This window comes from Procambarus clarkii, chromosome 66 (genome assembly GCF_040958095.1).
Source record: "Procambarus clarkii isolate CNS0578487 chromosome 66, FALCON_Pclarkii_2.0, whole genome shotgun sequence".
Lineage (NCBI taxonomy): Eukaryota > Metazoa > Arthropoda > Malacostraca > Decapoda > Cambaridae > Procambarus > Procambarus clarkii.
Window position 1 is genome coordinate 22,536,671 of NC_091215.1, and position 24,160 is coordinate 22,560,830.

The 24,160-nt window shown below is 40.0% G+C and overlaps 1 protein-coding gene across 1 annotated transcript in view; it reads right to left on the reverse strand.

Moving 5' to 3' along the window:
• Positions 1-959: 959 nt before the first annotated feature.
• Positions 960-24,160, reverse strand: part of LOC138355113 (uncharacterized) — a 124,855-nt gene continuing 101,654 nt past the window's right edge. Inside the window, exons 3-4 of the mRNA XM_069309801.1 lie at positions 4,372-4,603; positions 960-1,686 (exon numbers count right to left, since the gene is read on the reverse strand). Coding sequence (XP_069165902.1) covers positions 1,085-1,686; positions 4,372-4,603 — 834 coding nt within the window. The 3' untranslated portion in view covers positions 960-1,084. The remainder of the gene's footprint in view (positions 1,687-4,371; positions 4,604-24,160) is intronic.

Here is a 24,160-nt window from a genome sequence, read left to right on the forward strand (position 1 = left end):
CATGTCACATACAAGGACTGACTACTTATCTGCCTCTAGGAACTTTGGCAAGTCGAGGCAATATACGTTCATAGTGCGAGTGGGCAGTTTTCTTGCCATATTCTTCATTAGTCTAGTTCCCCCCATGTTCTTCGCGAGTTCAGTTTCACAAGCTGTTGGCTCTACAGTTTTCTTCTGGTTTTAAATGAAAAAGGCTTCAATAAGAAGGGTACCATCTAACATTGTGGACCTCTGTATGTAAAGTGATATAGATAGTTCACATCAAACATTAATTTGTCTTTACTGCTAAATATTTTTACAGAGGGTTTATATGCTCCAGGAACTATTCAAGGGATTTACACTGAAATTATTTCCTCTGTGGCAAAATAATTTTGTCTGCTACAACCTAGAGAGCCTTGTGATCCTGTAGTGCCTACAGGATCTTCCAGGAGTATCTGCATGCCCACTATACAAGCCTCATGTGTAGAAAAAACATACATATATGTAATAAAAACTTCACTTACCTGTGCCTTTGCTTACCATGAATCTGAAAACAAAAGTATATGAAAGCTTCCAATGATCCCTTGGGCTAAGAGGGCAGTATACAAAGGTAACACGTGGGGATCTGGACGGTTCCCAGATACTGAGGTTGTGATCATCTGAGCCCGTCTGACCAAAGCCCGAGATGACCAGCTGACTGGTTCACCTTGATCTTGCTGAACATTTCATTTTATCCTTTCATTTGATTAACGTAGCCTCTTGCTCCCTTGGGTAGACTCAACTTCCAAAACTAACAAAATGGGGACTGGATGGGTTACCTTGGCCAGTTAGCACATGGGTGCCAGGGTTCCCGGTCAACAGTTTGGTCTCACTCCTTTCCTTTGGCCCCCAATTGGAGCGTCAAAGCCAAATTCAACAATACTAAGGGTCATTCTAGTTGCTCAAGCCTACTCAGCACGTCAACGCGCTGTCCACTGGGGAAGATCAATGTCCTCGACGAGGGGGACGCCGGGGTAATTACAACAGCTAGCCGAGCACGTAGCGAGGGGAGGCAAAAAATACATATACATCTTCAATATACAGATGAATACTTGAGATTGGGTACTCACCAGCACGGAGACGAGGTGTCGTTATCCGTCGAGACGGATGACCAAGAGCTCTTCCTGGAGCAGGGGGAGGGGGCAGGCAGCCAGTCCATCTCCCCAGGAGGGATGCCTCCACATATACTCTGTGCTCTGTAGTTCTTAATGATCATGGCACTCCAAGGGTCACTATTACTTGAGGTTAACTTTGGCGATTTAGGCCCCGAGGGGGAGGTCTGAGCAGAGCGGGGAGGTATACGACCCATGTAGGGAATACTTCCTGACAACATGGGCGTCTGAGGGGAGCTGCATCTGCGCCCACCCCTCATTATCGTTGAGGGGAAGCTGGTGGGCGCCTGGAAGCCCTGTTGTGGGGGCATGAAGGCTGAGGGGTTACGGAAGAGAGAGTGGGCACCCGAGGCATGAATGACGGCCGTGTGGGTGGCGCGGGCGGCGGCGGCGGGGTTGGTGACGGAAGCGCTGGTACAAGGCACGGACGGCGAGCGGGTGGCGAGGTGGCGGCCACCCCCGCCGTTAGTGCCACCACTGGGGCCGCTGGCACTGGCACTCCGGCACACCTGCACATTGCGAGGGATCATCTTCAGCTTGATAGGCCGCAGGGGATCTGCCCGGGAGACAAAAGATGGATACGTGACAACTTTCACTTTGCAAAATCATTTAGACTTTCATTCTTTTTGAACATCAATATAAAAGACAAAAATACAAAATATAAACATCTGAACCCTAAATTTGAAGAAAACAAATCTAAATAATGTTTATTGTATGCATAAACTATTTTACAGTCGACAATCCAAGAAATAAAAAAAACTGGAGACTGAATTATAATCGATCTGGACCAAAAATAAAGAGGATTTTGAGATAGTGAAGCGTGTTGTGAGAGTTAAAGGTGGCAGCTCAAGCCGCCCGCACGTTACCGCACCACGCAACACAAATAACACATAATATAACCTCAATATTTATCACAAGTTTACCACACTTAATGTCGCCAGATAAGGAACCCGGTTTAACGAAAGTCATCTGTCGGGGTGCGTGCGCACGCGCATGCACACACACAATGTATCAGACAGGGTAGATAAACATAAACTATTTTGCACGGGTGGACCACGAGCAAGGGGACACAGGTGGATACTTAGAACCCAAATGAGCCACAGATACGTTAGAAAGAACTTTTTCAGTGTCAGAGTAGTTAGTAAATGGAATGTATTAGGCAGTGATGTGGTGGAGGCTGACTCCATACATATTTTCAAATGTAGATATGACAGAGCCCAGTAGGCTCGGGAATCCGAACACCAGCTGAGAGGCGGCATCAAAGAGCCAAAGTTCAACCCATGCAAGCACAACTAGGTGAGTGGTCGAGAAGTGTTACCAACAGAGTGCCACAAGGTTCAGTTCTTGCAACAGTAATGACCATCATCTATATAAACGATCTACCAGAAAGAACACTGAGCTACATGAAAATGTTTGCTGATGATGCTAAGCGACTAGGAAGGGTTAGAGACACGACTGTCATGGCCTTCAAAGATACCCCAGACAAAATAAGTGTATGGAATATTGGAAAATGGAATTCAATGTAAATAAGTGCCATGTTATGGAATGTGAAATAGAAGAATATAGGCCACACGCAACCTATTAGTTATGTGGAAAGGCCATAAAGAATTCTGACAGAGATCCAGGGGTTGTCCTGGAGAGAAGACTGTCACCAGAGGACCACATAAAGGACATTGTGTTGAGGAGCGTATACGTCGCTTTCTAACTTCATAATCGTTTTTAAATACTTTGATAGCAAAATACTAAACAAACTGCTCACGACTTTTGTGAGACCAACATTGGAACATGCAGCAGTTGTATGGTGCATATATCTCAAGAAACACATCAATGAACTGGGAAAAGGTGCAAAGGCTACGAAATGACTTCCGGAATCAACAAACAAGAGTTATGAGAGGCTAGTGGCGTTAAATATATTAAAAACAAGAATATAGAAGAAAAAGAGGCGATATGATCACAACATACAAGATAGTAGCAGGCATCGATAATACTGACAAGAGGCATTCTTGGGACATGCAACTTCAATAACAAGACGTCATAGATTCACACTAAGGATACAAAGGTTCCGATAAAATATTAGAAATTTCTTTTGCAAAAAAAGAGTGGTGGTCAGTTGAGAAGGTCGTGGAGGCTAAATCCCAACCTGTCCTCAGGCCAAGCTCGTTAAAGCTGCGGCCGTCCCCATCAAGATGCATTCATCAATTTTATCATATTGTTCTCATATATAAATCATCATTATTTTTATATATTCAAGTTCTATGTATAGTTAGGCGTAGGTTAGCTGTTTACGTTCTGTTGTCAATTATTTGTATTTGAAGTTCGTGGGTGAAGAATTTACAGCGTTGTGGTTCGAGCAGAGGTCGTCAGCGAAGCTTTGCTGGAGAAATATTCGAATATCAGTTGTGAATCGTGTGTAAAGCTTTTTTAATTCATAATTTTTTTTCAAATCAGTGTTTGGCAGTTGGATTAACGAGCATTTGGCCTTAGTTCATGAGAACGGGCTACCAAAATCGTCAGTGGTTTCAAAGCGTCATATGACAGAGCACTGGGAAAATGGGACACCACGAGGGTAACTCTCATCCTGTAATCACACACACACACACACACACACACACACACACACACACACACACACACACACACACACACACACACACACACATACACACACATACACACACACACTACAGTAATAGTGGTTGGTGGATGGGACAATCTTAAACGGAAAGCTAAATGAGCCAAACCTGCAGTGTAAAGTCTAAATTTGGTAACCTGTATTAAGAAGCCGGGACACCACAAGCACACCAACTATTCCCCCATATGCAAATTACTAGAGTTAATTACAAAACACCGCCGCAACCATTTGACCAACACACGGGGTGCTGTCCAACCCGTTCTCTCACATAATACACCGCATTTTGTATGCTATGATCCCAACGGACAAAACAAGGGGGGTTTGAAAAGTAGCGCCACACAAACATCAATGTCTTCAATGAGACGGTTGGTTAGGTTAGGTGGGTTGTTTGGGTTCGTGCGTTTTAGTACACCGCCTTTTGTCCGTTGTGACAACTCAAGAGACAAATTTCTACCTTTTGTATGCAACGGACTTGATAGGTTAGGTGAGTTGTTGGGGTTCGTACGTTTCTGGTTTGGTTAGGTTAGGTTAGGTTGGGTTGGGTTGAGGTTGGGTTGAGGTACGTTTTACACGGAGTGGCAAATCAAGAGCTGGCTGGAGGATACCCACCTGATGGGGAGGACCTCCTAGTTTCAGTGCCCGTGTGTCTGACTGCTTCCACTGGTTCGTGCACTCTCTCTTCATCTCGACACCTGTGATCCATCGCCCTGGGACACCTGTTCACCACTGACGCTTGAGTCCGGGTGTCTCCGTGTGCTGGAACACCAGCCGCTGCGCCCCCTCCCGTGTCCCACTGGGGACCACTGTCGCTCCTCAGGAGCTGATACTTGTCTTTCTTGATCTGCAGATGAAAGAAAACGGGATCTAGTTCACGCATATGATAGTGCATAAATTTTGTTTGCTATATAGCTTCTACTATATTATACAAATATATATACAGGAGGCTCACAGTCATTAAGTAGCAAATACATATTTTTTGTTTAATTATCACCAATCTCAGGACACCACGAAGCCCGTACGAGAGTGACTACGTGTTTTACTCTCCCTCTGGCAATCTCTACCGGGATATCTAACACTGTCTGAATCTCTTCTATTATAAACCAACATAACGCAACGCGTATGTACTTGTACTGGCATGTTCTACTGTGTACATACCGGTGTCTATTTTGTTACATAAGCTTGAGGTGTTTTCTGAACGATCCTGTACGTAATTATTTGTATCTAGGTGCTCGTTCGTCTATATTTGTAGCAGAATTACTGTATCATTTACTGTTATCATTTTATTAATTCTGCTAGAATTTACCTACTTAAAATTATCTGTTAGATTAAGGACCTGCCTGAAACCCTGCGGGTACTAGTGGCTTTACAAGATTGTAAATACTATGCTATGTATTCTCACAAACCCAATGTACCTTCTTGTAAAGAAATAAATAAATAAATAAATAAATAAATAAATAAATAAATAAATAAATAAATAAATAAATAAATAAATGTATCGGTTACAAATCGCCTGTAAGCAGTATACAAATCCCTGTCGGCATATCTGACTCCAATCTTTTCCCCGTGTCACCTCCACGACTCTGCTAAATATCCCGAGCTATGAACATGCCCCTCGCAGCCAGCCGTCGACATATTAGATTAGCGACGGTCTGATTACACAGGAAGAGTCAACTCTCCTTATTAATGACTTCATGAAATAATTAAATACATTTCAAGCCGTATGAATCTGTGTGTATATATGTATGCATTTATTCTGAGTGCTTATAATCAGGTGTATAATTCAAGCTGTTCCTGTGTGTATATCTATGTATTTATATCGTTTGTGTGTTTATAAGCATGAGTATATCTATCGATTCTTGCAAGCAGTCGTTTAAAATGTACTTCTTAAGCACAGTGTCAAGCACTTCAGTCACTGCCAGTTAAGTGACGCAACAATCCCCGAGTGACAAACAAGTGACGCAACAATCCCAGAGTGACAAACAAGTGACGCAACAATCCCCGAGTGACAAACAAGTGACCCAACAATCCCCGAGTGACAAGTGACGCAACAATCCCCGAGTGACAAACAAATGACCCAACAATCCCCGAGTGACAAACAAATGACCCAACAATCCCCGAGTGACAAACAAGTGACCCAACAATCCCCGAGTGACAAACAAGTGACCCAACAATCCCCGAGTGACAAACAAGTGACCCAATAATCCCCGAGTGACAAACAAGTGACCCAACAATCCCCGAGTGACAAACAAGTGACCCAACAATCCCCGAGTGACAAACAAGTGACCCAATAATCCCCGAGTGACAAGTGACGCAACAATCCCCGAGTGACAAACAAATGACCCAACAATCCCCGAGTGACAAACAAATGACCCAACAATCCCAGAGTGACAAACAAGTGACCCAACAATCCCCGAGTGACAAACAAGTGACCCAACAATCCCCGAGTGACAAACAAGTGACCCAACAATCCCCGAGTGACAAACAAGTGACCCAACAATCCCAGAGTGACAAACAAGTGACCCAACAATCCCCGAGTGACAAACAAGTGACCCAACAATCCCCGAGTGACAAACAATACCAACTTGTCAACCTGTCACACAGAATTAGACTGGCAGTGCCGGACGGTTGGGCAACGTTGGACTCCTAGAGTTCATTAACTGAAACACTCATAGTTTACTCGTACATTCTGAAAAAAAACTTTAGTGTTAAAATGTACTATAATAAAAATGGGGAACACGAATAATGTTCAAATGTTAATATGTAAAATGTAGAACATTGAACATTTAAAATATATAATAATGAACATTTAAAATGATAAAATGTAGAACATTTAACATGTTAAAATGAAAATTTTTAGAACATTTAACATGTTAAAATTAAAATTTTTAGAACATTTAAAATGTTACAATGTAAAATATTGACAAAAAAAATCACTATGCTTCCAACGATTAACTCGCCCTTATCTACTTATGTAGATAAGGGTGTAGATAAGTAGATAAGAATTATCTACTACTGGGCGAGTAGATATCTACTCGCCCAGATAGATGGATCATACAAATTATTCACTATAATAACCTGACCCAGCCCCGTTCGTACCATTCCGTAAACAATGCAACAGTTTCCCCTACCCAGGAACGTGAGAATCTGAGCATCCCACCTAATCTATTGAGGCCGTAACATAGCAGACGACACTAATACGGTGCTTAAATGTTTACTAATACGTTACATTTTTAACGCAATAGTCAATTTCGTAAAAAATGCGACGCATCAGGTGAGAGGACGCGCACGACGTCATTCAAACTGAATGCAAGTCAACTTTTTCCCTTTTCACTAAAAATAATTAATTCAATAAATATTCTCTTCACTAGGCTACGCTACAAAACATTTCATATATATACTAAGAGTTTTTAATCAAAAGAGGAAGGAGTATATTGCCTAACTCTCCTAAAGTATATCACGCGTCGTAAGGAATACCGAAGGTGTAAGGAATATTAGATGGCATAAAGTATATCAAGTGAAATAAGGAATATTAGATGGCGTAAAGTATATCAAGTGAAATAAGGAATATTAGATGGCATAAAGTATATCAAGTGAAATAAGGAATATTAGATGGCATAAAGTATATCAAGTGAAATAAGCAATATTAGATGGCATAAAGTATATCAAGTGAAATAAGCAATATTAGATGGCATAAAGTATATCAAGTGATGTAAGGAATATGTGATGCTTGATGACATCCGAGTTCTTGTTAGAGTTCTCTTGATTGGTTCATTACCTGGACGTCCTATTTTTAGAAGTGAAAATTACGCGTTTGCTCTAATAGCTAAATATTTACTCATTAATTACATTTATATGTTAAATTTACTTAACGCAAAGTAACAACATTCAATTCCACATTTATATTGATAATTCTGTATAAAGGTTTGCCAATAAATGATGGCGAGGTCTTGAGATGTGACTCATGAATCAGCCCGTCCTCCAATGTTTCCCAACGTCAAGCGAATTATATATATTGTTTTCTAACAATATATATAATGTTGTTGGGAAATGTTATGTTTCAATGTTGTCAAACGTCAAGAAAACGGTCAATTTAAAGTGTCCTCTCCTGACCTACCAGAGGACCCAAAACAGAAAACGGGACAGTACGTCACTTTCGCGAGCCGCTTCCAGTTTCTAGTAGGACAATGTTTGGTCTTATGCAACGCATACGAGCGAAATATGCCTTTCTTTGTAAGAGGACAGTTTGCATGAATATTGGGCTACTCAACATCCCAATATTACAGTGTCATCTAAAAGCGATCTATGGTATCTGTATAGAATGTATAGTCACTTTAGATAAAAACGACAAAATATAGACTATTGCAGCTAAAAAAAACAAGTTTTGTATAATTAATTTTGTAGAGGTCCCGAGAACGACGCTAACCAAAAATTACATTTTAGGCCTAGTAACCCCGATATGGCATATATTATAAATATGATAGCTTATTTAGGCCTAGGATAATTTAGGTCAGTTTTATGGTTTCGGTTTCATAAAATTTTGTACTATTTTTACTATAGTTTCAGTTACTATAAAATTGTTCTCCTGTATATCTTTTTGTGTCTCCTGGAATTCTAAAAGAAGAAAACTTGAGATTTTGTGGGGTTCAACTCTCCATAGTTTGTTTACGTCACATAAATAGTTGTTGTAGATGTTGTCACTGTATGAGGATGGGTTGCACAACATACCCATAGATGAGTGTGTGGGATAATGAACGTCTCACAATTATAATCCGACACTATCCATGCTTCCGGTCAAAAACAGCGTCGAGGATTACATGACACACACACACACACACACACACACGCACACATACACACACACACGCACACGCACGCACACATACACACACTCACACTCTTGAGGTTCTAATAATAATTAGAACCACACCAATAACACAATCTAAATCTGGACACGAAACAATATACAACAATAGGGATTAAAGTCCATTATCGTAAGTGCAGGGCACAACTGATGCCGGCACCGACAGTGTAACTCACTAATCCAGAGTTACAACAACATCCTATTTATGTTAATGCGTCTTCATTCACTACCTTCCTTACGTAATTTGTTTTCATTCATTACCTATTTTAAGTAATACGTCTTCATTCATTATCTACGTCACGTAATACATTTTCATTCACTATCTATGTCACGTAATACTTTTTCATTCACTATCTACATAATACGTCTCCTCTCAATATCTACTTTATGTAATACGTGTTCACTCACTATCTACAGAACCTAACACGTCTTTATTTAATATCTAGTTTAACTAATACGTGTCTTCATTCACTACCTACTTCATGGAATATTATGCAATAGGTTAAAACGTTAAACCGAATGAAGGAATTACTAAATAATACAAAAATGAGAGTCAGGTGGCAGTAATGGTAGGTCAAGTGGCAGTAATGGTAGGTCAAGTGGCAGTAATGGTAGGGTCAAGAGGCAGTAATGGTAGGTCAAGTGGCAGTAATGGTAGGGTCAAGTGGCAGTAATGGTAGGGTCAAGTGGCAGTAATGGTAGGGTCAAGAGGCAGTAATGGTAGGTCAAGTGGCAGTAATGGTAGGGTCAAGTGGCAGTAATGGTAGGGTCAAGTGGCAGTAATGGTAGGGTCAAGTGGCAGTAATGGTAGGGTCAAGAGGCAGTAATGGTAGGTCAAGTGGCAGTAATGGTAGGGTCAAGAGGCAGTAATGGTAGGGTCAAGTGGCAGTAATGGTAGGGTCAAGTGGCAGTAATGGTAGGTCAAGAGGCAGTAATGGTAGGTCAAGTGGCAGTAATGGTAGGGTCAAGAGGCAGTAATGGTAGGTCAAGTGGCAGTAATGGTAGGGTCAAGTGGCAGTAATGGTAGGGTCAAGTGGCAGTAATGGTAGGGTCAAGTGGCAGTAATGGTAGGGTCAAGTGGCAGTAATGGTAGGTCAAGTGGCAATAATGGTAGGTCAAGTGGCAGTAATGGTAGGTCAAGTGGCAGTAATGGTAGGTCAAGTGGCAGTAATGGTAGGTCAAGTGGCAGTAAAGGTAGGTCAAGTGGCAGTAATGGTAGGTCAAGTGGCAGTAATGGTAGGTCAAGTGGTAGTAATGGTAGGGTCAGGTGGCAGTAATGGTAGGTCAAGTGGCAGTAATGGTAGGTCAAGTGGCAGTAATGGTAGGTCAAGTGGCAGTAATGGTAGGTCAAGTGGCAGTAATGGTAGGTCAAGTGGCAGTAATGGTAGGTCAAGTGGCAGTAATGGTAGGTCAAGTGGCAGTAATGGTAGGTCAAGTGGCAGTAATGGTAGGTCAAGTGGCAGTAATGGTAGGTCAAGTGGCAGTAATGGTAGGTCAAGTGGCAGTAAAGGTAGGTCAAGTGGCAGTAATGGTAGGTCAAGTGGCAGTAATGGTAGGTCAAGTGGTAGTAATGGTAGGGTCAAGTGGCAGTAATGGTAGGTCAAGTGGCAGTAATGGTAGGGTCAAGTGGCAGTAAAGGAAGGTCAAGAGGCAGTAATGGTAGGGTCAAGTGGCAGTAATGGTAGATCAAGAGGCAGTAATGGTAGGGTCAAGTGGCAGTAAAGGAAGGTCAAGAGGCAGTAATGGTAGGGTCAAGTGGCAGTAAAGGAAGATCAAGAGGCAGTAAAGGAAGGTCAAGTGGCAGTAAAGAGTGGGTGATGGCAGGCGAGCAATAACATATGGCAGACAAACAACAAATCAGCGCCAGAGGTGGTTAGGTAATTGAATAAACTCCAGGTTAGAGGCAGCAAATGGCCTCTAAGTGGCAGTATTGGCAATTAAACGAGAGAAAACGGCCGTCTGAAAGATCTAGAAAACTGAAACCATTAGTGTGGGTTAATACCCAATCAACGTCATTATTAGCGAGTCTAGCGACAGTGTCAAACAATTGACAGCCAAATATTTGGAGGGAGGTGCTAGGAAAGTGTCCGAACATGGGAGAGAATTGGGCGGTAAATGAGAGAGGAAAGTGAGGGAGGAGAGAGAGAGGAAGAGTTAAGGGTCACCATCAGGGAGAACAGGGAGTAAGTCTGGACCTCGCGCCTAGTGCCGTCAGGGTGCTCAAGTTACGTTATTATCACCACACTCCCTCTCCTACAATGCTTTCCTCCCACACTTTCCTCCCTCATTTTCCTCACTCGTTTTCCTCCCACACTTTCCTCCCACACTTTCCTCACTCGTTTTCCTCCCTCGTTTTCCTCCCACACTTTCCTCCCTCACTTGAGGAAAGCATTGTGGGAGGGAGTGTGGTGATAATAACGTAACATGAGCACCCTGACGGCACTAGGCGCGCGGCCCAGACTTACTCTGTTCTCCCTGATGGTGACTTCCTCTCTCACCTCTCACTCGCCTCTCCCCCCTCTCTCTCACCTCACCCCCTCTCTCTCACCTCACCCCATCTCTCTCACCTCACCCCCTCTCTCTCACCTCACCCCATCTCTCTCACCTCACCCCCTCTCTCACGTACTTTCACCTCTAAATCCTCTCTCTTAGTCTCTCTTACCTCTAAGTCCTCTCTCTTTCAATTCTATCTCCTCCCTATCACCTCTCTATCCTATCTTACCTCTGCCTTCTCTCTCTTCAACCTCTCCCCTCTCCCTCCTTTCTATTCCCTCTCCTTTCACTCTTTTTTCTATCCCTCCCCTTGGAAATCTGTCTTGACAAGAAACCGGTATGCACATCTACCGCCCATCTCTTCGTTCTCTTTGCTATTCCTCCTTCCTCATTCAGTCAATATTCTCTACCTTTCTTTCTCCCATAAGTCAAGTCTCGTGTTATAAAGAGTAAATGAGAAGAACGCTCTACGACTGGCTTACCAAGAGGACTCGGCGGACTGTGTTAAGTGGAGAAGAATCAATATGGCATACAACATGTTTTCATCTTTGTTAGTGTAGGCAGTCTTTTATTATTATTATTATTCTCTTCCACAGACGTGGCCACACATTTACAATGCAAACCAGCATATATACATTTTCTTCTGTCCTCCATAGACAGGGTGAGAGAGCTGTTAAACATATCGTTCAGGGATTTATTGAACAATCAACCATAGAAGGTGATTGTAGTGCTTTTAAAATGCTAATCTAACCTACATATATAAATACATAGATACACAGATTTACGTCTGCCCTACCTAAAGTGTTCGATGTATCTTTTACATAGATTCTGCAGAGCCAATAGGGTAAAGAGCAGGGTAAAGACGCAGAGAGATACAGGGTGCGGAGAGGGCCTTCAGTTTTTTTATTTTGTAATCATCTGTCCATACAGGATCGGTCACCTTCCTTAGAACTATAGTTTTTGTAACCCGAAGGAACACTTGATACAGAACATAACTGTATCTTATGTCTGTCTGTCTCTCCTTCCTTCCAAACACCTTATTTCAAAATGTCCTCTCCTTTCCTCTCTCTTTCATCTCCTATTCCTGACCAGCCAGCAAACCCCATACAAAAATATAGAGGTATTAGTACAGATACAGAAATCCAATTGATACCCCTAAAAACACAGTTGAAATATAATTATTATCTGTGTGGAATTTGAGACAAGTCTTGAGAACCTTTGTATAATTGCGGTCCGTTATTACACTACAGGAACAACTAATAGGGTTAACTCCAGCAATAACTGTAATAATTTTTTTAATTCTAAGAGATTCCGATGATAAAACTAATTATAATCATGACGATAATAATAACAATTAGAAACGAGTCGACCGCGTTACGACGATAAAGAAATCTCTGGTATGCTATTACAGCATATCTCAGTATACTAGTATGTAACCTTGAAATACGAATGTATCCCGTTTTCGTCTCCGCATTTTCCCTTCCCCTTCTTTTTCCTCTGTCTCTCTCACCATCAATCATCATCGTGTCTCCCTCTATCAAATGCATGGCATTCAGAACATACATGCATGCTCCTAAATAATTTTTAATCCACAAACCTAAATGAGAGTACCTACAGCTGCTATGAAAGGAATGTACAAACTGTGGACTGTTTTATAACAAAATAGTCCACCTTTTGCACCACTGGGATTGTTAACATCATAACAAAAACTGAAATTAAACATAAACCTAACCTAGGGCCAATTTATTGCATATATATGCTAGGAAAAGACTGATTTGGCTGTAGCCTTTTTTGTCGGGTTCTCTACAGTGTAATTAGTACAGAACGGAACGTTTTTTGTGCAAAAGTCCATATTGTGTATGTTCCATCTGGATCGTTGGAGGTACTGTCACTATTGAAGGATTGCTTGTTGAATTTACTAACATTCTTAATTAAAACAAGTCAGCTTAAAAGTTGTTTTAAAATAGTCCAAACTTACTACACTAATTCAAGCATATGCAACTTTTTGTCAATAGGTTAATGCAAAGACATATTGTCTAACCCATCTTAAGTTGGAGTTAAATATTAAGCTCCAAAAACGGTTCATGAATACCGCCATTTTTAATCGAAGGTATCTGGAAAAGTAAAGGTGGCAACCCGTTCCATTAGATGTTTCTGGAATGGAAAGAAATGAGTGTTCAATTCTTCCATGAAAGTGGTGGTTGAAGAGGGAAAGAGGAGCAACTTTACGGGGGTTAGGCCTATAGCTTAAATTTAGAAGTCAGGATTAAGTGAACATATTGGATCAACAGATTCCTTTTGAAATAGATGTCTGACATCTGGTATGGTTATTTCAGTTGCGAGAAAAATAGTTTAACCAGAAACAAATGAGACTTTTGTAGACCTGAAGAAACAATATAAAAACTCTATACACGTAATCTTGGCAATTGCTAATTAGTGAGGATTCCATAACACGTCAGTTGTGACTGTTACCCAAGAGGTTGACACTGACCGGGTACCTAGGATCAAGACTCTTTTCGAAAAAGGAAAACAAAAAAAACGATAATCAATCGAAATCCGCTTGAATGTGATGTACAAAAACTATTCCAATAAAATTTCCCTAAATTGCCAGTGTCCCAAAGGGAGATGAAATAAATACCAGTGATGAGAGAAGAGTGTTGCAGAGACTGGGATTCAGTAAGGGGTTGCAAGGGATGGCCTTGCAGCCCTTACCTCAATCACTGTCACTGTCAGCTGATAGAAACGCGCACACACTGAAATGTTTGGAAATAATCATAGCATTGGATTTGTTATGAAGATGATCACCGCTGAATACCAAGGCGGGAGAACATACACAACACTTCAGTTGTTGTGTAGTGGTAAACACAAAAGGTAAACATTTCGCACAAGAGGAATTTTGAAAAAAAAAATGCACAGAGATAAGGCGGGAAGTCAGAAGTTGGAAGCTTGGGAATCAAAGTTTCCTGCAAAACTGCCAAAATCTTCCAGAAAAAATATGATCTATGACAACAAAATTCAAGGCAACTAAAAATTGAGAGGGACCATATATGAGTGAGACACTATGGACCATACATGAGTGAGACACTGTGGACCATACATGAGTGACACTGTGGACCATATACGAGTGAGACTAATTAATTTTAATTTTGCCCCGAGGGGCGAGTTTACTGGGCAGCGGCACTCATCCTGCGCGTGAACACACCGCCAAAGCAGCATGTACAACACTCCCAACTAGGAAGAAAACCCGTCGTCAACTTGTACCCAGACACAACTGGGACTTGCTTAACTGTCTCAAGTGAACAGCTTATCAAACAAGAAGATTAACATTTGCCAACCCTTAAAATCTTACGTTATCTTGTGGGTGCAAAATGGTGGAATAGTTTGAGAACAACATATATATATTTGACAGATGGTATTTTCCTAACTCAATGTGGGGTTTATAATGCTACACATATTTCTAATGTCTCTTAGATGTTCACATTCTCTCAGGTAGTGGTGAAGGCGGTGTCCGTCGCTCTCATCACAGATTCTGCAACTCCGCTGCTCAGCTGTTGTTTCCATCCCACGTCTCCATGAATATTTATATCCAAGACAAATTCTTACTATTACTCATTCTTTTCCGCGGCCACCTTCTCTTTGTCCATAATGATTGGGATTGCCAGGTGCAACCGCATTGTACCAGCGTACAGATTCACTGGTTTGTGCTTCTATCGTCCTTTCCTCAGTTACCTTGTCACGGTGATGTTGCCTGGTAATACCTGGTATGAAGTATTCACATTCAATATGGTCTCCTTCAGCGCCCTCAGCAGCCAACACATGTTGGCTACTGAGTTGAAATGTTCGTATATTTCCACAGATTCCAACATGGGAGGGGATCCACAGGAATTTGACTACTCTTCCCTGGTTGGTTAGTACCCTCATAGCTCTCTTGATTTCAGCGACTATCGCAAGGGTTCTGCCTGATTTTTACTTAGGCTTTGTAGTGTTGTTTTTGAATAAGTGCAGATTACCGCACCGTTAGCGATTCTTTCAAGAAATCTTAACGCCATAACAATGGCCGTTAACTCTGCTGGCGTTGATGAGGCATCGTTCTCAATACGTATTTTTTCTTCATTTCCGTTTTGAAAGGCATTATTCCTGTGGACCATACACGAGTGAGACACTGTCACCTGATAGGTACGTGTAGGCATGCACGCACGCACGCACGCACACACACACACAGTCAACCTTTCCTATTTCCTCAGACAACTTCTGAGTGATTCTCAGGTTTTCTTTGTCATGGTCAGCATAACTCCCACTCCCACGCTCCCTCTCACTCCCACTCCCACGCTCCCTCTCACTCCCACTCCCATTCCCACGCTCTCACTCATTCCCTCTCCCATGCTCTCACTCACTCCAACTCCCACGCTCCCTCTCACTCCCACTCCCACGCTCCCTCTCACTCCCACTCCCATTCCCACGCTCTCACTCATTCCCTCTCCCATGCTCTCACTCACTCCCACTCCCACGCTCTCTCTCACTCCCATGCTCTCACTCATTCCCTCTCCCATGCTCTCACTCACTCCCACTCCCACGCTCTCTCTCACTCCCATGCTCTCACTCATTCCCACTCCCACGCTCTCTCTCACTCCCATGCTCTCACTCATTCCCACTCCCACGCTTTCTCTCACTCTCATGCTTTCACTTATTCCCACTCCCACGTTTTCTCTCACTCCCACTCCCATGCTCTCACTCATTCCCACTCCCACGCTCTCACTCTTATTCCCACGTTCTCACTCACAGACTCTCACTTCCACGCTAGCACTCACTCCCACTCACTTCCTCTCCAGCCTTGCCCTCTCTCTCCCGCAATAATAAGTAAACAATAACATCAATAATATCTTCAGCAGCAATAATAATAATAATTAATAATAGTAATGTGTTCTCACAGACATAATAACATAGGATAAAAACGCACACTTGTGTAAAATGAACAAAGTGTGTAGTTGTGTAGAATTGTGAACATTTGTGTAGTTGTGAGATTTATGTAAGAAATTTACACCAAGTCTTTCGCACTCTCCTGAGTGCTTTGTCAAGGTCTGAGTGTGTGATTACGACGAGACTTACATCTCAACGTCTAATGAGGCTGCTCTAAGATGAAGATAAGCCACCCAAGAGGTGACACAGGCATGAATAGCCCGTAAGGCTGTTATAATGGGTCGAGTCCTCTTATCGTTCTTGACCTCCTGGCCAGGTCACCACTATTCACGACCCCTGATGTACCTGTAGTAATGTCTTCTACGGTATTTTGGTCATGTGACGTTCTGTAACCATGCAATTCTGGGAGCTGGAGTTGTTATTAACAAAGGTGTTCATCTGAATGTTATCCCTCGTAACCCTCTCCATACCCCAAGGAACGCGGCTAATGGGACTGCTTTCATTCATCCATTTATTGAGATCTAATTTTAATTCACTGAAAATCATTTTCCTAATAAAGCTATCCTCCGAAGTAAAGCTTTTGTTACAAGCGAAAGTATTCAGAGTATTTATTAGAACCCCTTCCACTACCCTTCTAGTTCTAATATTATTACTTGTATAGATTATTTCACATTTCTTAAAATCAACATTGTGATTAGTTGGGAAAAGGATTGGCGAAGCTTGGACTCTGGCGGAGAACTCCAGTGTTGACATCTCCGTACACCGCCCAACTTCCCAAACGTTTTGACTTTCGTCGATATTTCAGCATTTCCTATTAACGGTCTTATTCAATTTCATGATCGTTATCTCTACCACCAACCGTCACTCCGTTCTCCACTGCTCTTCTAATGAAAGATATATTGCTGATAATAGCAATTTTTCAATGTCAAAATCAATAATCACCATAGATCAATATAAATGTCAAAATCAACGTTATAATATACTTCTCATAAATATCAAAACCATTGTCAAAGCCGTATTGAAAATCAATTACCATCAGAGTCTGCGACCTAACAGTACAAAGCAAGCAGCTCAGATGCATCGTCTCTAGCAAGCACAACGACTTGATACCACTGTAGAATTAACATGATAACAAGGGCTAACAAATGAACTTGACCAGGAGTGTAACGGAGTAAGACAGTGTAACGGACACTGTAGTGGGAAGTGGTCTTGGCCAGGAGAGACTCCCGGGAGAGCGTTATCTTGAGGTTATCTTGAGATGATTTCGGGGCTTTAGTGTCCCCACGGCCCGGTCCTCGATCAGGCCTCCACCCCCAGGAAGCAGCCCGTGACAGCTGACTAACACCCAGGTACCTATTTTACTGCTAAACAGTGTCAACAGCGTGGACACTGTTGAGACGTGTAGTGATGCAGACACTCTCTAGTTAACTGGTGTATGGCCTCCACCAATTGCAACCCACTATTTTCAGAGGCCTTCTTCTCATTGGTCCTCTGGAACCTCACCGCCTGGGCCAATAGCAATGATTAGAACACTACCAAAAGCAATAACAAGAAAACTAACAAGAGCAATAACAAGGAAACTACCAACAGCAATAACAAGGAAACTACAAAGAGCCATAACAAGGAAACTACAAAGAGCCATAACAAGGAAACTACAAAGAGCCATAACAAGGAAACTACAAAGAGCCATAACAAGGAAACTACAAAGAGCCATAACAAGGAAACTACAAAGAGCCATAACAAGGAAACTACAAAGAGCCATAACAAGGAAACTACAAAGAGCCATAACAAGGAAACTACAAAGAGCCATAACAAGGAAACTACAAAGAGCCATAACAAGGAAACTACAAAGAGCCATAACAAGGAAACTACAAAGAGCAGTAACAAGGAAACTACAAAGAGCCATAACAAGGAAACTACAAAGAGCCATAACAAGGAAACTACAAAGAGCCATAACAAGGAAACTACAAAGAGCCATAACAAGGAAACTACAAAGAGCAATAACAAGGAAACTACAAAGAGCCATAACAAGGAAACTACAAAGAGCCATAACAAGGAAACTACAAAGAGCAGTAACAAGGAAACTACAAAGAGCCATAACAAGGAAACTACAAAGAGCCATAACAAGGAAACTACAAAGAGCCATAACAAGGAAACTACAAAGAGCCATAACAAGGAAACTACAAAGAGCAATAACAAGGAAACTACAAAGAGCCATAACAAGGAAACTACAAAGAGCCATAACAAGGAAACTACAAAGAGCAGTAACAAGGAAACTACCAAGAGCAAGAACAAGGACAAGTCTAAAAGAGCTTGAGCGACTTAAAAAGCAAACAATAATACGGAAAACATGTATTAAAACAATCCATTACAAATCATTAACCAAAACAGTGACAACAACAAAAACAGTAACACGGGCAACACAGCAAATATAATAGCTGTGAAAACCACTAACAAAACAGCTAACAAAAGAAATAAGAAAACAGCTAACAAACGATATAACAAAACAGCTAACAAAAGTTTACAAAACAGCTAACAAAGGAAATAACAAAACAAGTAACAAAACAGTTAACAAAACAGCTAACAAGAGAAATAACAAAAGATTACAAAATAATAAAACTGCTAACAAAAGGCATACAAAATCGTTAACAACAGCGTACGAAACAGCTTATAAAACCGATGCAAAAAAAAATAAAATAATAAAATTAAAGTGATCGACAAATTCTTCACAGCTTATAAAAAAACTCTTTAATACAAAAATAAGATTTTAAATATAAAAAGGTGGGCAGGCACAAAAAAAAGCAAAGACGTTGATTAAATTGACACGAAACGAGCATAAACACCATAAAAAAATTGGAACATAGACAAAACATTGCTTGCATTCTACCATAATATTTAGTAACACTAAAGATATTTAAGTAACCAGATATTTAAGCAACAAAGATATTTAAGTAACAAATGCATTTAAGTAGCAGTAATACCCAAGAAACACATACAATCACAGCTACTCAAAACTTGAAAATTTGTATATTTGTTGTTAAATCTCAGACATTATGATGATACCCGAATTACACTACACTACACATTACATATATTTGTTCCAATTAATGCCTATTACATATACTTGTTCATGATACCCGAAGCATACCTTGAGTATGCCTGGCGTGAGTTCTGAGAGTTCTACTCCCCAAGCCCGGCCAGGGGACAGGCTCGACTCGTGATAACTTGGTCCAACAGACTGTTACCTGTTTGGTCCGGCACTTCTTGCAGAAACGGTTTTAATTTTGTCTAAACTAAGGTGATTCTTAGCACTTCATTCTGTGCAGTGAGCGGATTATGACCTCGCTTGTGACGTTCTCGCAACCCGTCCTCCAAAATTGATGGTACTTGTAGTGTCAACTATTAGTCGAACGTATGAAAGTGGACTGTTGTATCCCAAACTGTTCATGTTTAGGACTATTGGAAAACTTTAAATGGAATGCTAAAAAGTTAAAAAAATTATAGAATCTAACCTAACCTAGGCCTAAATAATCAATCCTAGGCCTAAAATATTATAACAGAAAAACATCTTCAGCTAAACCACAACAAAATTTGTTTTAACAAACTAAAAACTAACACTAATAGCAAAACAGCCGCACTCTACAGCCAAACAGCTTCGAATCACTGTTGCTATCTGGTGGTAGGTGAGCCGACACACTTGCTGGGTTGGCTGGTTGCCTGGTTGCCATGCTTGACCTGAGAGATGGTTGCCGGGGAGAGGAAAGAGGAAGAAACTTAATTTCAGGCTTAAAGGCGCTTACCCTCGCTATCAGGGAGGGATGATAGTGCTTAACACATAAGGCAGTTGCGACCCCTCCTCATTATCAAAAGAGCAAGTGTAAACTCGCTGGAAATCGCATAAACTTCCCAAGATTACGATTTACCTCAAGTAAACTACTGGCAAACGTAATCTGGCAATTTCGTGTCGTCTACGTGTTCACTATAACTGAACAAAGCACCACTTAAGTGTAAATTGTTTGCTGTCCACTGGTTCGTATCACTATTCTCAAATAACGTGTTGCATTTTACTCGTTTTTTCTGGACGACAAACAACCAGTTATAAATTTTGTATATTACCAACCACATTTTTAAGCCGCGTAAAAAAGCCTTCAGCTTTTTAAGTCTTGTATAATACCATCCAGCTTTAAGTCTTGTATAATACCCTCTAGCTTTAAGTCTTGTACAATTCCAGCTCATCCACCATATATTTTAGACTCTAACCTGCTCTGGATGCCGAGTATAAAGTGTCAACAATTGTACCTGCCAAAACATCACGCTGTGTACTACTGGGATACTTCGGGGAACGACACGATGTGAGAGTAACAATAAAACTAACCCTAACATGTCCTAGGCCTAAAATATACAATCTAAAGCCTAATTTAGAACATGTATGTTATATTAGGCCTAGAAATGGTTACGGTTGCCTGTTCATTTTTCTCGTTTCCTCTCGAAAATTGAAGGACATGAGAATAAAGACAGCTGATGAAGCTCTATTGACCCACACGAGGCAGTTCCTAGTTGCAAAACGTGGAATTTTGTACTGACACCAGTCCACATCGTGTTCTTTCACCCACGGTGACTGTAGGTGTGATAATTATATGATAATCGACTGATAAATACTTGTCTGCATCCTGAAACTTGTTGAAGTTTATATATATATATATATATATATATATATATATATATATATATATATATATATATATATATATATATATATATATATATATTAGCGGTGTTTATTTCCAACACGGAAATAAACACCGCTATAAGAAGACACCTGGACCGATGGTACAAGCCTGAACCTAGTACAGAAACCACAACACCTCCAATAAAATTATATTACAAATCTACTATGCATAGTGAACATAAAAAAGAAGAAAGAATAATGAAGGAAATAATTCGTAAAGGAGTAAAAAGCACTATTCCTGACCAAAACATAAACCTGATCATATTCTATAAAACAAAGAAGACTACCGACCTCCTTATTAAAAACAGCGCGAAGCCGACGGAGAACCCTCTACAGCAGTCAAGCGTTGTGTACATGTACACTTGCCCCCACGAAGGATGTAACCTTCAATCTAAGTACATAGGTATGACGTCGACCAAGCTGACGAGGCGTTTGACCTGTCATCTTCAATCCGGTGCCCCCAGGAATCATTTGAGACAAGCCCATGATATCATCCTAACAAGAGAAATGAACAAAAATACCTGTATAATAGACAAAACCGAAGACGTAAGAAGATTACAAATTCTTGAAGCAATCCACATAAGAATAGAACAACCTACCATGAACACCCAAATCACGGAACAATTTACTCTACCCACCATGAGAGTAAGGACAAGACCAGAACATAACGATGCCAACACAGAAGACACTGCTCAACATAACAGGCCTTTTACACCTGATTAATCTTTGTATATGCTTCGTCCCCATTTATCCCCTTGCCTTTTCCTTTATTCTACTTGTTTTATCACCTGACTCCGTACTGGTATAAATTTAATGATCTGTAATTTTTTTTTTCACTTGAGAATGAACCATGGAGGTTCGAAACGTTGTGCAAATTGTATAAATAAGTGTAATACATTCTATAGTAATTCACTTTTTTCTTCATCTTAAAATAACGAACATGAGTTTTGGAGAACTCCTCTTTCAGCTAAGCCCTGATGCTAGAAAAATAGTTAGAGGGATAGACGTCCTAAATCAGAAGATAGTAAATACAGAATATGCGGTCATATTTAATGAGACATGTTTAAAAGAAAACCTGCTGCCAGTATACACCAATATATATATATATATATATATATATATATATATATATATATATATATATATATATATATATATATATATATATATATATATATATATATATTGGTGTATACTGGCAGCAGGTTTTCTTTCAAACATGTTTCATTGAATATGACCGCATATTCTGTATTTATTATTTTCTGGTTTAGGGCTTCTATCCCTCTAACTATTTTCTTAGCATCAGGGCTTAATTGGAATAGGAGTTCTCCAAAACTCATTTTCGTACTTTTAAGGTGAAGAAAAGAAGTGATTTACTATAGAGTGAATTACACTTATTTGTATAATTTGCACGACGTTTCGAACCTCCATGGTTCATTCTCAAGTGAACAGATCTTACAATACTAGTTGATTTTATACCCGCATTAGGTCAGGTGATAATACAATGAAGGTGAAAAACATGGGGGGATACATAAGGGATAAACATAGGGGCTGCAGAAGGCTTATTGGCCCATACGAGGCATCTCCTATCTAAACACAAAGATTAATCCAGTGTAATTGGCCTGTTATGTTGGACATTGTCTTCTGTGTTGGCATCGATATGTTCTTGTCTTGTCCTTACTCTCATGGTGGGTAGAGTAAATAGTTCCGTGATTTGGGTGTTCATGGTAGGTCGCTCTATTCTTATGTGAATTGCCTCAAGAATTTGTAATCTTCTTGAATCTTGGGTTTTGTCTATTATGCAAGTATTCTTGTTCAACATTTCTCTTGTTAGAGTAATGTCATGGGCTTGTCTCATGTGATTCCTAGGGGCACCAGATTGAAGATGGCATGTCAAACGCCTCGTCAGCTTGGTCGACGTCATACCTATGTACTTACATTGAAGGTTACATCCTTCGTGGGGGCAAGTGTACATGTATACAACGCTTGACTGCTGTAGAGGGTTCTCCGTCGGCTTCGGGCTGTTTTTGATAAGGAGTTCGGAAGTCTTCTTGGTTTTGTAGAATATTATCAGGTTTATGTTTTGGTTAGGAGTAGTGCTTTTTAATCCTTTACGGATTATTTCTTTCATTATTCTTTCCTCTTTTATATGTTCACTGTATATTGAATATATATATTCAATATAATATATGAATATATATATATATATAAATATATATAAATATATATATATATATATATAAATATATATAAATATATATATATATATATATATAAATATATATATATATAAATATATATATATATATAAATATATATATATATATATATATATATATAAATATATATATATATAAATATATATATATATATATAAATATATATATATATATATATATATATATATATATAAATATATATATATATATAAATATATATATATATATATATATATATATATATATATATATATATTTATATATATATATATATATATATATATATATATATATATATATATATATAGTTACCACTCCAATATTGTGAGGGGTAACGAGCAGCGCGGAGCAGTCACGCGACCTTCCCCTGGGGCTCTGGGTTGTGTCTGGTGACGCGAAGAACAGTCAACAGAAGCGACCATTCTTGTGAGCTAGAGTAGAGTCATTCATGGTGTACTACAGCAGTTATATATATCCGTGAGCCAGATGGCGTTTGATTCCACCGACGATCATAACTAAAACCACAAATTACATCCCGTGTAGTTTCTTCAAACCAGTTTGGAAAATCACACTGCACATAAGGTTCTTTTCGAACATATGAAGTAAATGAAACATTTTTCAGAAACGTTTGAACGTAATGAGTCGCGAGTATTGCATAAAAGGCACAAACATGGGGTCGACGGCTGAATTAAAGAGTATTTGATCAATGTGATCAGGAAGCGTTGATATCTTTCTGCAGCTGCACGATACTTGATGCCGTATCGTGCAGCGCACCGTGCAGTGTCAGGTTCTGTTCAATTCTGGAAAAAATCTTAACCTGTCCATCTTTCAACAATAATGTTGGCTTTCATAACATTTATTATACAATTTACGACCTTCGAAACTTCCCAAATGCGAGGTTATTATTATTATTATAACAAAATTATTATTATTATTATAAATAATATAATATTAATATTATGAGCAATAATATAATATTATTATTATAAACAATAATATATTATTATAAACATTAATAATATTAATATAATAAAAAATAGTGCTCAAGGTAAAATGTTGAAGGGGTCCTGAGTAGACAGTTGTTTGTTTGCACTTATGGATTAAGATGGAGACGCATAGGCAACAAGCCTTTGTGAACTCTAAACAAGTTTGAAATAAGGTGAGGATTGTGGCCACCAT